The sequence below is a fragment of the Leucopleurus acutus genome (assembly GCF_964270905.1).
Source record: "Leucopleurus acutus genome assembly, chromosome: 5".
Classification (NCBI taxonomy): Eukaryota; Metazoa; Chordata; class Mammalia; order Artiodactyla; family Delphinidae; genus Leucopleurus; species Leucopleurus acutus.
Genome location: NC_139147.1, coordinates 5111302 through 5124548, shown reverse-complemented (window position 1 = coordinate 5124548; position 13247 = coordinate 5111302). Strand labels below are relative to the sequence as shown.

The following is a 13247-nucleotide window of genomic DNA, read 5'->3' as shown; positions in this document are numbered from 1 at the left end:
CTTTTTCTCAGAATTTACAAAAGGTTGAAGCAGTTATATCCCTAAAGAAGATATACAAATGACTGATAAGCACATGGAAAGATGCTCAGTATCATTAGCCACTAGGGTAATACAAATTAAAACCACAGTGAGATACTACTTCATAGCCACTAGGATGGCTATAATAAAAAACACAAGGAATAGCAAGGGCTTGTGAGGATGTGGAGAAGAAACTGGAACCTTCATACATTGTTGATGGGAATGTAAAATGGTGCAGCCACTTTGGAAAACAGTTGGGTAGCTACTTAAAATGTTCAAACTTCAGTTTACTGTAAGGCCCCGAAAGCTCCACTCCCAGGTATCTACAAAGGAAAACCTATATCCACTCAAAGACTTGTTCACAAACGTTCATAGCAGGATTACTCATAACAGCCAAAAAGCTGAAGTAATCCAAAGGACCATTGTTTAGTGGATGGATAAACAAAATGTGAATATACATACGTACTATTCGGCAATACAAAAGAGTGAAACACTGACACATGTTACAACATGAAAAAGCCTCGAAAGATTATGCTAAATGAAAGAAGGCAGATACAAAGTCATATACTGCAGGATTTGACTTAAATGAAATATGCAGAAAATGAAAATCAGTAGAGACAGATAGTAGATTAGTAGTTTCCCAGTGCTGGAATTGGAATTTACTGCAAATGGGCAGCAGGGATCTTTTTGGGTAGAAAATAATGTTCTAATATTAGATTATAACTCTATGTATTTACTAAAATCATTGAATTGTATACTTAAAATGAGTGAAGCTTATGGTTGGTAAATTAAATCTCAATAAAACTATTTTACAAAAAAAGGAATGGGGCATTTCTTTTACATTTAAGTGATGCTTGATAACGTGCTCTCATGGAGACATTTGGTCAGACATAGACTTAGTACAACCACACAACATTGGATTTAATTTCCATCTCCGTGTCTTCAAACTTTTTATATACATTTTTAAAAACCAGTTTTTATCACAAAAATTTGCAAACTCACACAAAACAAGAGAAAATGATATAATGTGTCCTATATAGTCATCACCCAGATACAACAGGCATCACAATATTTCTATCCTCCTTCTGTTTATTTCTCTAGAGCCTTTGCTTTTGGTGCCAACATGCTTGAGTCAAGTCATAAAACCTATGTTATCTAGAATGCTTCTCTGATGAAAATAAGAGTTTTCATGTATAACCGCAATGTCAGTATCACACAAGAGTAATAGCAGCCTCTTGGTATCACCTATCATCTACTCCACATTCATTGTTTCATAATGAGATAAAAAGTCATATTATTATTCCTGTTTTTGTAATTGAGCTAATCAAATCAGGATTGTTTTACAGTTAACATTTTGTTGTTACGTCTCCTTTTCAAATGTTTTTCCAGCTTTATTGAGGTATAACTGGCAAAAATTGTATACACTTAAGGTGTAAAATGTGATGCTTTCAGATAAATATATTTTGTGAAATGATCACCAAAATCAAGCTAATTAGCATTCATTGCCTCACATGGTTACCCTGCTTTCCTTTTCATTCCCCTTCCTTCCTCCCATCCACCAACTACCCATTTGTTCTCTGTGCTGATGAGTCTGTTTTGTTATGTTTATTCATTTGTTGTTTTAGATTCCACACATAAGTGAAATCATATAGTATAATATTTGTCTTTCTCTCTCTGACTTATTTCACTCAACATAATACCCTCTATGTCCACCGATGTTTTCACAGATGGCAAGATTTCATTTTTTAGGACTAAATAATATTTCATTGTATATTTATAGCACATCTTCTTTATCCATTCATCTACTGATGTACACTTAGGTTGCTTCCATATCTTAGTTATTGTAAATAATGTTGCAATGAATATAGGGGTGCATATACCTTTTCAAATTAGTGTTTTTGTTTTCTTCAGATAAATACCCAGAAGTGGAACTGCTGGATCATATGGTAGTTCTATTTTTAATTATTTGAAAAGTTCCATACTGTTTTCCATAGTGGCTGTTCAGTGCATGAGGGTTCATTTTTTTGCACATCCTTGCCAACACTTTTTATTTGTGGACTTTTTGATAATAGCGATTCTGAGAGATGTGTACTGATATCTCACTGTAGTTTTGATTTGCACTTCCCTGATAATGAATGATGTTCAGCATCTTTTCATATGTCTGTTGGCCATCTGTATGTCTTCCTTGGGAAAAAAAAATGTCTATTCAGGTCTTCTACCCATTTTTTATTTTGTTTTGTTTTTTGGGTTTTTTTTTTTTTGCGTTATGTGGGCCTCTCACTGTTGTGGCCTCTCCCATTGCAGAGCACAGGCTCCGGATGCACAGGCTCCACGGCCATGGCTCATGGGCCCAGCCGCTCCACGGCATGTGGGATCTTCCCGGACTGGGGCACGAACCCGTGTCCCCTGCATCGGCAGGTGGACTCTCAACCACTGCGCCACCAGGGAAGCCCTACCCATTTTTCAATTAGGTTTTTTTTTTGATGTTGAGTTGTATGAGTTCTTTGTATATTTTGGATATTAACCCCTTATCAGATATACCATTTGCAAATATATTCTTCCATTCAGCAACCTTCTCATTTTGTTGATAGTTTTCTTCACTGCACAAAAGCTTTTTAGTTTCATGTACTCCCATATATTTTTTTTTTTTGCTTTTGTTTCCCTTGCCTGAGGAGATAGATCTAAAAAAATATTGCTAAGACCAATGTCAAAGAATGTACTGCCTATGTTTTCTTCTAGGAGTTTTACAGTTTCAGGACTTAAGTTTAGGTCTTTAATCCATTTTGAATTTATTTTTGTATATGGTGTGAAAGAGTAGTCCAGTTTGATTCTTTTGCCTGTAGGTATCCAGTTTTCCCAAAATCATTTATCAAAGAGGCTATCTTTTACCCATTTTATATTCTTGCCACCTTTGTCATAGATTAATTGATCATAGAAGTGTGGGTTCATTTCTGGCCTCCCTATTCTGTTCCATTGATCTATGTGTCTGTTTTTGCATCAGTACCATACTGTTTTGATGACTGTAGTTCTGTAATATAGTTTGAAATCAGGGAGCATGATATGCCTCCAGCTTTGTTCTTCTTCCTCAGGATTGTCTAGACTATTCAGAGTTTCTTTGGTTTCCATACAAATTTTAGAATTATTTGTTCTAGATATGTGAAATGCCAGTGGTATTTTGATATGAATTGCAATGATTCTGTAGATTGCCATGGGGAACATGGCCATTTTAATCATATTTATTCTTCTGAGACAGAAGCATATTGTGTCTTTCCATTTGTTTGTGTCATCTTCAATTTCTTTCATCAATGTCTTCTGGGTTTTGGAATACAAGTCTTTTACCTCCTTGGTTAGATTTATTCCTAGGCATTTTTTTTCTCAATGCACTTGTAAATGGGATTGTTTTCTTAATTTCTCTTTCTAATAGTTTGTTATTACATGTATAGAAATGCAAGAAATTTCTGTATTTTAATTCTGTATCCTGTAACTTTACCAAATTTATTGTATGAGTTCTAGTAGTTTTTTGGTGGCATCTTTAGGATTTTTCTGTATATAGTATCATGTCATCTGCAAACAGTGGTAGTTTTACTTTTTCCTTTCCAATTTGCATTACTTTTATGTCTTTTCTTGTCTGATTTCTGTGGCTTGGACTTCCAGTTCTATGTTGAATGAAAGAGTGAGAGTGAATATTTTTGTCTTGTTTCTAATCTTAGAGGAAATGCTTTCAGCTTTTCAGTGTTGAGTATGGTGTTAGCTGTGGGCTTGCCATATATATGTTGAGGTATGTTCTCTCTATACTCACTTTGTTGAGAGTTTTTTTTTAAATTTATTTTTGGCTGCATTGGGTCTTCATTGCTATGTGCAGGCTTTCTCTAGTTGCAGTGAGTGGGGGCTACTCTTCATTGTGGTGCATTGGTTTCTTATTGTGGTGGCTTCTCTTGTTGTGGAGCACAGGATCTAGGTGCTCAGGCTTCAGTAGTTATGGCACGAGGACACAGTAGTTGTGGCTCATGGGCTCTAGAGTGCAGGCTCAGTAGTTGTGGCACATGGGTTTAGTTGCTCCACGGCACATGGGATCTTCCTGGACCAGGGCTCAAACCCATGGTCCCTGCGTTGGCAGGCAGATTCTTAACCACTGCACCACCAGGAAAGACCCAAGAGTGTTTTTTTTTATCATAAATGAATATTAAATTTTTTCCAAAGCTTTTTCTGCCTCTACTGATATAATCATATGATTTTGATTCTTTAATTTGTTAACATAGTGTGTCACATTGATTGATTTGTGTATACTGAACTATTCTTGTATCCCAGGGATAAATCCCATGGATCATGGTGTATGTCTCTTAATGTATTGTTGAATTCAGTTTGTGCTAATATTTTATTGAGGATTTTTGCAATATTCATTCTTGATGTTGGCCTATAATTGTGTGGTGTGTGTGGTGTCTTTGTCTGGTTTTGGTATCTGAGTGATTGGGTGATTCTGGCATCACAGAATGAGTTCGGAGGCATTTCTTCCTATTCAAATTTGGAATAGTTTGAGAAGGATTGGCTCTTCTTTAAATATTTGGTAGAATTCACCTGGGAAGTTATCTGGTCCTGGAACTTTGTTTGTTGAAAGTTTTTTTTGCTTTTTTTTTTTTTTTTTTTTTTACTGATTGATTTCATTAATGGTAATCAGTCTGTTTAGATTTCCTATTTCTTCCTGATTCAGTCTTGGGAGATTGTACATTTCTAGGAATTTATCCATTTCTTCTAGATTGTCCATTTTATTGGTGTATAATTGTGGTAATCTCTTATGATCCTTTGTATTTCTGTGGTGTTGGTTGTAACTTTTCCCCACTTATTTATGACTTTATTTATTTGGAACCTCTCTCTTTTGTTCTTGATGAGTCTGGCTAAAATTTTATATATTTTTTTAATCTTTTCAAAGAACTAGCCCTTACTTTTATTGATTTTTTCTATTTTTTTTAGTTTCTATTGCATTTGTTTCTGCTCTGATCTTTATAATCTCTTTCCTTCTACTAACTTTGGCTTTGTTTTTTTTTTTTTCTTTTTCTAGTTCCTCTAGTATAAAGTTAGGTTGTTTATTTGAGATTTTTCTTATTTCTTGAGGTAGGCTTGCATCACTATAAACTTCCCTCTTAGAACTGCTTTTGCTGTATCTCATAGATTTTGGATTGTTGTGTTTTTGTTTTTGTGTATATTCAGATATTTTAAAATTTCCTCTTTGGTTTCTTTAGTGACCCATTGGTTGTTTAGTAGCATACTGTTTAGCTGTCACATGTTTGTGATTTTTGCAGTTTTTTTCTCTTGTAGTTGATTTGTAGTCTCATATCCTTGTGGTTGGAAATGATGCTTGATATGATTTCAATCTTAAATTTACTGAGACTTGTTTTTGTGGCCTAGCATGTGATCTTTCCTGAAGCCCATCTGATCTCATGTTTCATTTAAGGTGAATCTTTCCTTATGGATTTTCTGTTTGGATGATCTGTCCATTGATGTAAGAGGGGTATTTAAGTCCCCTACTATTATTGTGTTGCTCTCAATTTCTCCCTTTAAATTTGTTAATATTTGCTTTATATATTTAGGGGATTTTATACTGGATGCATAGATTCAATTGTTATATCTTCTTTCTGGATTGATCTCTTTATCATTTTGTAATGTCCTTCTTTGTCCCTTTCAGTCTGTGTGTGTCTTTAGATCTGAAGTGCATCTCTTGCTGGCAGCATATATATGGGTCTTGTTTTTTTGGTTTTTGTTTTTTTTCATTCAGCTACTCTATGTCTTTTGATTAGTTATGTACTTATTCCCATTTGTTAATTGTTTTCTGGTTGTTTTGTAGTTCTTTTTTGTTCCTTTCTTCTTTTTATGCTCTCTTTCCTTGTGACTTGTTAACTATCTTTAGTGTTATGTTTGGATTCCTTTCTCTTTCTTGTGTATCTATTATAGATTTTTGGTTTGTGGTCACCAAATATCTATCTATCTATCTATCTATCTATCTACATATATATATGTGTGTGTGTATATATATATATATATATATACACACACACATATATATATGATTATTTTAAGTTGATGATCTCTTAAGTTTGAACATATTCTAACAACCCTGCATTTTTAGCAATGCTTAACATATTTGACTTTGTATTTTATGTCTTTTTGTTTTGTGTATCCCTTAACTACTTATTGTAGATATAAATCATTTTATTGCTTCTATCTTTTAACCTTTTTACTTGCTTTATAAGTAGCTGATCTACTGTCTTTACTGTATGTTTGCCTTTACCAATGAGATTTTTCTTTCATAATTTTCATGTTTCTAGGTGCAGTACATTCTTTCTTGCTTAGAGAAGTCCCCTTATCATTCCTTGTAAAATGGGTTTACTGGTGGGTGCTGAAATCTTTCACCTTTTGCTTGTCTAAAACTCTCTACCTCTCCTTTTGTGGAGTGTTCTTGATTTTTTTCCTTTCATCACTTTAAATATATAATGCCACTCCTCTCTGGCCTGCAAAGTTTCTTCTGAAAAGTGAGCTGACAGTCATCTGGGAGTTCCTTTGTACTTAATTAATTTCTTTTCTGTTGCTATGTTTAAGTTTCTCTCTTTATCTTTAATTTTTGCCATTTTAACTGCAATGTGTCTTGGAATGGATCTCTTTGGTTCACCTTGTTTGAGATTCTCTGTGCTTCCTGGACCTAGATATTTGTGTACTTTCCCTGGATAGGAAAGTTGTCAGCTATTATTTCTTCAAATAAGTTGCCTTCCCCATTCTCTCTCTCTCCTCTTTATGAAGCCCATGTAATGTGAATGTTAGTATGCTTGATGTTGTCTTGGAGGCCTCAGACTGTCCTCATTTTTAAAATTCTTTTTTCTTTTTTCAGTTCAGCTTGAGCGATTTCCATTACTGTCTTCCAGTTTGCTGATCATCTAATCTACTACTGATTCCTTCTAGTGTATTGTTATTTCAGTTATTGTATTCTTCAGCTCTGCTTGGTTCTAACTCTTTGTTAGACTTCTCACTGTGTTCATCCATTCTTTTCTTGAGTTTATTGAGCATCTTTATGATCATTACCTTGAACTCTTTATTGGGTAGATTGTTATCTCCACTGCACTTAGTTCTTCTTCTGGCATTTTATCTTGTTCTTTTGTGTGCAATATATTCCTCAGTTGCCTCATGTTGTCTAATTCTCTGTTTTTATTTCTATGTATTAGGTAGGTCAGTTACATTTCCTGATCTTGGAGAAGTGGCCTTATACAGGAAACATCCTATGGGTCCCAGCAGCACACTCTTCTCTGGTCACCAGAGGTATATGCTCTAAGGGTGCCCTTATGTGGGCTGCATGCACCCTTCTGCTGTAGTTGAGCCCACTACTGTGGGAGTGCTGGTAGGCAGGGCTGGACCCCAGCCTGGTTGGCTGGCAGGCCCTGCCTCATGCAGAGGTTGCTGCCCCACTAATGGGTGGGGCTGGGTCTCCATGCAGCAGGCTGCTAGCCTGGGTTGGGGAGTCCAAGGTGTGCTGCCAACTGGTCCATGGGTGGGTAAGCCTCCAATGCTACTAGGTAAGAGAGAGGACTCTAAACAGGCACTTGCCAGCACTAGTGTCCTCATGGTACAATGAGCTCTCCAAAATTGCTGCCACCAGCATCACCCCAGGAGGAGTCCCAGTTGCTTAGTGCCTCTGCAGGAGGCTCTCCAAGATCAGCAACTGAGTCTGACCCAGGCTCTTTTCAAATTACTGCCTCTGCGCTGGGTATCAGAGTGTGTGAGATTTTGTATGAGCCCTTTGAGAGTTCTATTTCCCTCAGCCCTCTTGTTCTGCTGTATACAAGCCCCACTGGCTTTCAAAGACATACAGTCTGGGGATTCATCTTCCTGATGCAGGACCTCCAGGCTAGGAAGCCTGATGTGGGGCTCAGACTCTTCACTCCTTGGGGAGAACCTCTGCAATTGTGATTCTCCTTCCTTGTGGGTTGCCTATCCAGAGGTGTGATCTTGACTATATCACGTCTCTGCCCTTCTTACCTGCTAACTGTGGTTCCTTCTTTATCTCTTTAATTGTGGAAAACTAGTCTTCAGGTCATTCTCATCAACAGTTTCTCTGCAAATAGTTCTAATTTTGGTGTGCCCATAGCAAGAGGTAGCTCAGGGTCTTCCTACTCTGCCATCTTGGCCATACCCCCTTACCAGTGATCTTAGTTGTTATGGCTCTTGATTCTCTTTTAATTCAGATAAGACTCTCCTTCTATTTCCTTTCACGTCTTTGACTCATTGAAGAAACCAGGTGAGTTATCTTACAAGAAATCTCACATTTTGAATTTCTTTCTTCATGGTGTCATTTAACCTGTTCCTCTATTGCCGTTTTCCTTATAACTGGAATTTAGTTGTAATGGATAGTCTAGATCAAGTTCAACCTTTTTTCTTTCCCTTTGCATCTATATAACGTGTTGCTTTCCCACACTCAGTGAGACTAAATTGATCAGAAAATTCAGATGATAATGTTTGTCTGAATTAAGTTATTTTATTAAGGGTTGAAAATGGCAATTTTAAAATTTCTGTTTTCTTTCACATTCAATAGATGTAATTATTCTGTAAATAAGAACTTTTCTCCCTGAACTAGGGTTATTTGGTTATCTTGAAATAGAGTAGTTACAAGAAAAACAGGAAGAAATTTTGTTGTTATCTTTAATGATTAATTATCAAAATCAAGAGTTGGTGTCTGCCTTAGTTACCTCTAAGTAGATTAATAAGTTTCTTATTATTGCTTTTGTTATTATTAAATGTCTATGTATGTGTGCACATGTAAGTATATATGTAAATGATTATGCAAGCATATATATGTACATATGTGTGTTATATATACACACATACACACACATATGTGTGTATGTGTGTGTATATATATATATATATACACACACACACACACATACATATATATATGCATACATACAATTGTGACAAGACCCCATTTATGTTCCAGGCTCATCTTATATGTTTCCTGTCCCAGACCAATAATCCATTGTTCTTTCAAGGAAACATGGTCCCTGTTATTGGGGAATAATATTTAAAGGAGACTATGATCTAGGTGGTAGAGGTGCTTGTTGCTCTTCATTGCCCATTGCCCACTGAAAAGGGAAAGAACTTGGAATCACATATTAAAAAAAACATCAAGTGTGTACTGATACTTTCTATTGGATATTTCATGAATTTTATTAATTCTTTGGTTTTCTATTTTTATCTTTTCTGTTACACTGAAAATCTTGGTTCCAAATAAAAATAATATAAACATAGTTAATTTTCCCACTGTTATAGTATCTTATAGGATGAAATTCTTCTAGGGCCTCCCATACTACTGAGCCTTCTCTCTCTGTTTAGTGTTCCACTCTGGCTCAGTTTGATTCCTAAATCCAGCAGTTTCCCTCCAGGTGAGATTCTGTTCTTCTGAAAGTAGTATTTGCTAAATATTTCTGAGATCTGCAAGGAGTTAGGCTACTACCAAGCTATGTGATATCATGGCCCTTTTGCATTCAGCTTCAACTCAGAGGTTGTGTAGGTCTATCAAATTGTTGTGAATATTCTTGGACACATTTTAGGTTTCCATTCAAGAGATGGTCCTCTTCTATTTTTTATTTTTTTTTAATTTATTTTTGGCTGTGTTGGGTCTTCGTTGCTGTGCACAGGCTTTCTCTAGCTGCAGCGAGAGGGGGCTTCTCTTCATTGTGGTACATGGGCTTCTCATTGCCGTGGCTTCTCTTATTGAGGAGCATGGGCTCTAGGTGTGTGGGCTTCAGTAGTTGTGGCACGTGGGCTCAGTAGTTGTGGCTCATGGGCTCTAGAGCGCAGGCTCAGTAGTTGTGACGCATGGATTTAGTTGCTCCGCGGCATGTGGGATCATCCTAGACCAGGGCTCGAACCTGTGTCCCCTGCATTGGCAGGCGGATTCTTAACCACTGCACCACCAGGGAAGTTCCCATCCTCTGCTTTTTGGAGATGAGCATTTGCTGGCAACTTTGCAGTTCTGTGACTATATAGTAATCCCAGTAACTCTTCCCTTTTCACTATCCATCACCTCTTGTTACACTGCTGCTCTTCTTATGCTGGTCCTATTGTTGTCAGTAGTTTGTCCATAGCCCCCCACAATTAAGAGTTTCTGGGGAATCCCCATCACCTAATTTTGTTGATGTTTTTCTTTTGTCATCCTATTGCATCTGTTTCAGCTTAAGGAGAATTTTGGAGTCGTTAAAAACCTTGTTACTGACATGCCCCCACCATGATCCAAACCCCATGTGTATATTTTTAAATGAATTTAAATCTAATTTAAAATAAAATTAATTTCTCTTTGCCTTCAAAGCTTAGAACTCTAGAACAATAATCCACACTCAGTGTCTATGTTCTCATCTTCTAGCACTGACAATCTCCTCCCTCAACTACTTTATTAAAATGTCTGTGACCCAAAAGTCATAAGCATAATTAACCACAGGCAGCAGACTCTCTTATGAGCCTTTTGATTATGTGTGACTCTGTTGACTTCTCCCTTCTTGCAAATACCACCTTTAACCCCAAACGTTTGGTCTTATTCCCTCTCTTCTGCTGGCATCTGAGTGTATGGTATTCCTTCACTAGATTCTGCTCTGATGTTCCTCACTTATCTGCACAAATGCTCATGAGGCGATCTCGTGGACGCTCATCACTTCCATGGTGACCCAATGCTAATGAGTCCTGCTGCCTATTTTTGAAACATCAGCAAAACATGCTTAAAAAAAATTAAAAATAAATAACCTTGGGATTAAGAAAAGCAAATTTGCCTTTCCCACTCTGAGAGTTAAATTTGAAAATCAGTACTTACTGATTTAGAGTAGAGTAAACAAGGTTACCTTTTCAGGCTTTCTCTCTTTTTAGGTTTCTCTTTAGAGAAAAATGGGCTCCCAGATTATCATCACTTAATTCACGTTCTTTCGATGGAGAAATGTTTATTTGCTTCTTTTGCTAAGCTCAATCTCATACCCAGATCCATGCCACCCCCAGAGACTGCTCCTTTCTTAACTCAATATTGTCATAAAGAAGTTCCTCTTCAATGCAAACAAGGTTTGCATTGGTTCAAATGCAAAGGTTCAATGCAAACCTTTCCTAAGATATTCTGAACATGTAGATGATTGTGTTGTCATTAAAGCTACCATGGAATAGATGACAGATGCCATTCATTTTCTAATTCGTTTTCTCTACATTTTTGAAAAAAGTGAGCATATTTTTACTGTAATGATTATTCTTGCCCTTAAAAGAGGCAACAAGATATAACTATAATACAAGGGATAAAGTATCAATTGACATGAAAAAGAAGAGGTAAAAAAAAAAAGTATTTTCAAGTTCAGAGGAAAAATCAATGAATTATGACTTACGTTTGTTCTACACCTGAAAAGACAGGTGGGCTTTGGCTATTTTAAGGATGTGAATGGGGAAGAGGAATCCAGATAGAACATTATCAAGGGCAGTAAGTGGGTGTTCAGGTGACATTGTTTCAATTACCCCAACGTTTAAAAACTTCCCGTCACGTCTCCCGCACAAAACATCATGACAAATAAAATAGATATTCTCTGCATGGATCGATTTTACACTCTAAAGCTATAAGGGCGAAGGTCAGATATTTTGCACTTGATTTTTAATACCAAGATGGTCATTTCACGCTTTAAACTGCTGCATGAAGTGCTAATGCGTCCCCGTGTGAATGGATTGCTGATTTGTTTGACAGACGGGCCAATAGCAAGCCAACTATAAAGATTCTTCAAAAGGTCAATATTTTCTCAAAGCATAAATCCCATTAAAAAAGGCACAAAACGGACATATTTATCACAGTGGAATAAACTTGCTCTGGGGTTTTCTTCACTCAAGAATAATCCTGGAAGGAGTTAAGAGAATGTGATTATTTCTTTAACTTTAGACGTGGATAATTTCCCCACTATTGTTAGACATGATACAGGGAACAAGTTGGCACCAGGGACTGGTTTCATGGAAGACAATTTTTTCCACGGATCGGCAGGGGTGGGGGGAATGGTTTAGGGATGATTCAAGTGCATTACATTTACGGTGCACTTTATTTCTATGATTATTCCATTATAATATATAATGAAATAATTATACAACTCACCATAATGCAGACAGGAGGCGGAGCTCAGGTGATAACGTGAGCAATGGGGAGCGGCTGTAAATACAGATGAAGCTTCGCTCGCTTGCCCGCCGCTCACCTCCTGCTGTGCGGCCCAGTTCCTAACAGGGGCTGGGGACCCCTGTTCTATAGAACCCCGCCCTGCTCCCCCAGATCTATGCAGGGTAGGAGGCATCATGGTGCTGGTTGGTACTGCCAATGACATAACATGCAAATAACAGGGCAAGGAGGCATTGTCAGCAAAACAGAAATCATATTGGGTCAAAGGAATTTGGAGCTTTATAAAAGGTGAAATTATTTCACTTGAAATATCCATATTTGCATTGTACTGTATTGGTATTGGTTTAAAAAACCTTAAATTGCTGGGCTTCCCTCGTGGTGCAGTGGTTGAGAATCTGCCTGCCAATGCAGGGGACACGGGTTCGAGCCCTGGTCTGGGAGGATCCCACATGCAGCGGAGCAACTGGGACCGAGAGCCACACTACTGAGCCTGCGCGTCTGGAGCCTGTGCTCCGCAACAAGAGAGGCCGTGATAGTGAGAGGCCCGCGCACCACGATGAAGAGTGGCCCCCGCTCGCCGCAACTAGAGAAAGCCCTTGCACAGAAACGAAGACCCAACAGACCCAAAACTAATAAATAAATAAACAAATTTATATTAAAAAAAAACCCTTAAATTGCTAAAATATTTTTGGGAAAAAAAAATGAAGGCTTCATTTCGTTCATGAATTCCACAATTTTGGTTGAGTCATCCCAGAGCACTAACAAAGGAAGACAGAGACAGATACAAAATACAGTGTTGATGAATTTTTACCTGATACAAAAAGTCTAGCGCTGTTACTCTGCCTTGTCTCCCCGGTGTATCTGTGCCGTGTGATACAGCGGTAGTTATACAATCCATCTTCATTCTGTACATCTTTAATATACAAGGCTCCCGTGGATGTGATGAGAAATCTAGATCCTGAAATCAAAGAAAATGATTACCCCATTAAAACAGAACAGAAGCAACGAAGTCATATAAACAGAGTCATTGAATAGTTTTTCTTCACTTGAAGGAAACTCATGTGAAGGAAAA

At 37.3% G+C, this 13247-nt stretch overlaps 1 protein-coding gene across 2 annotated transcripts in view; it reads right to left on the bottom strand.

Annotated features, from left to right (window-relative positions):
* DSCAM (DS cell adhesion molecule) overlaps window positions 1-13247 on the bottom strand; it is a gene marked incomplete at both ends in the record, with an annotated part of 750196 nt that overhangs the window by 317786 nt on the left and 419163 nt on the right. For both annotated transcript variants that reach the window (XM_082839812.1, XM_082839811.1), the window contains one exon: window positions 12987-13133. In XM_082839812.1, the coding sequence (XP_082695938.1) occupies window positions 12987-13133 (147 nt within the window). The remainder of the gene's footprint in view (window positions 1-12986; window positions 13134-13247) is intronic.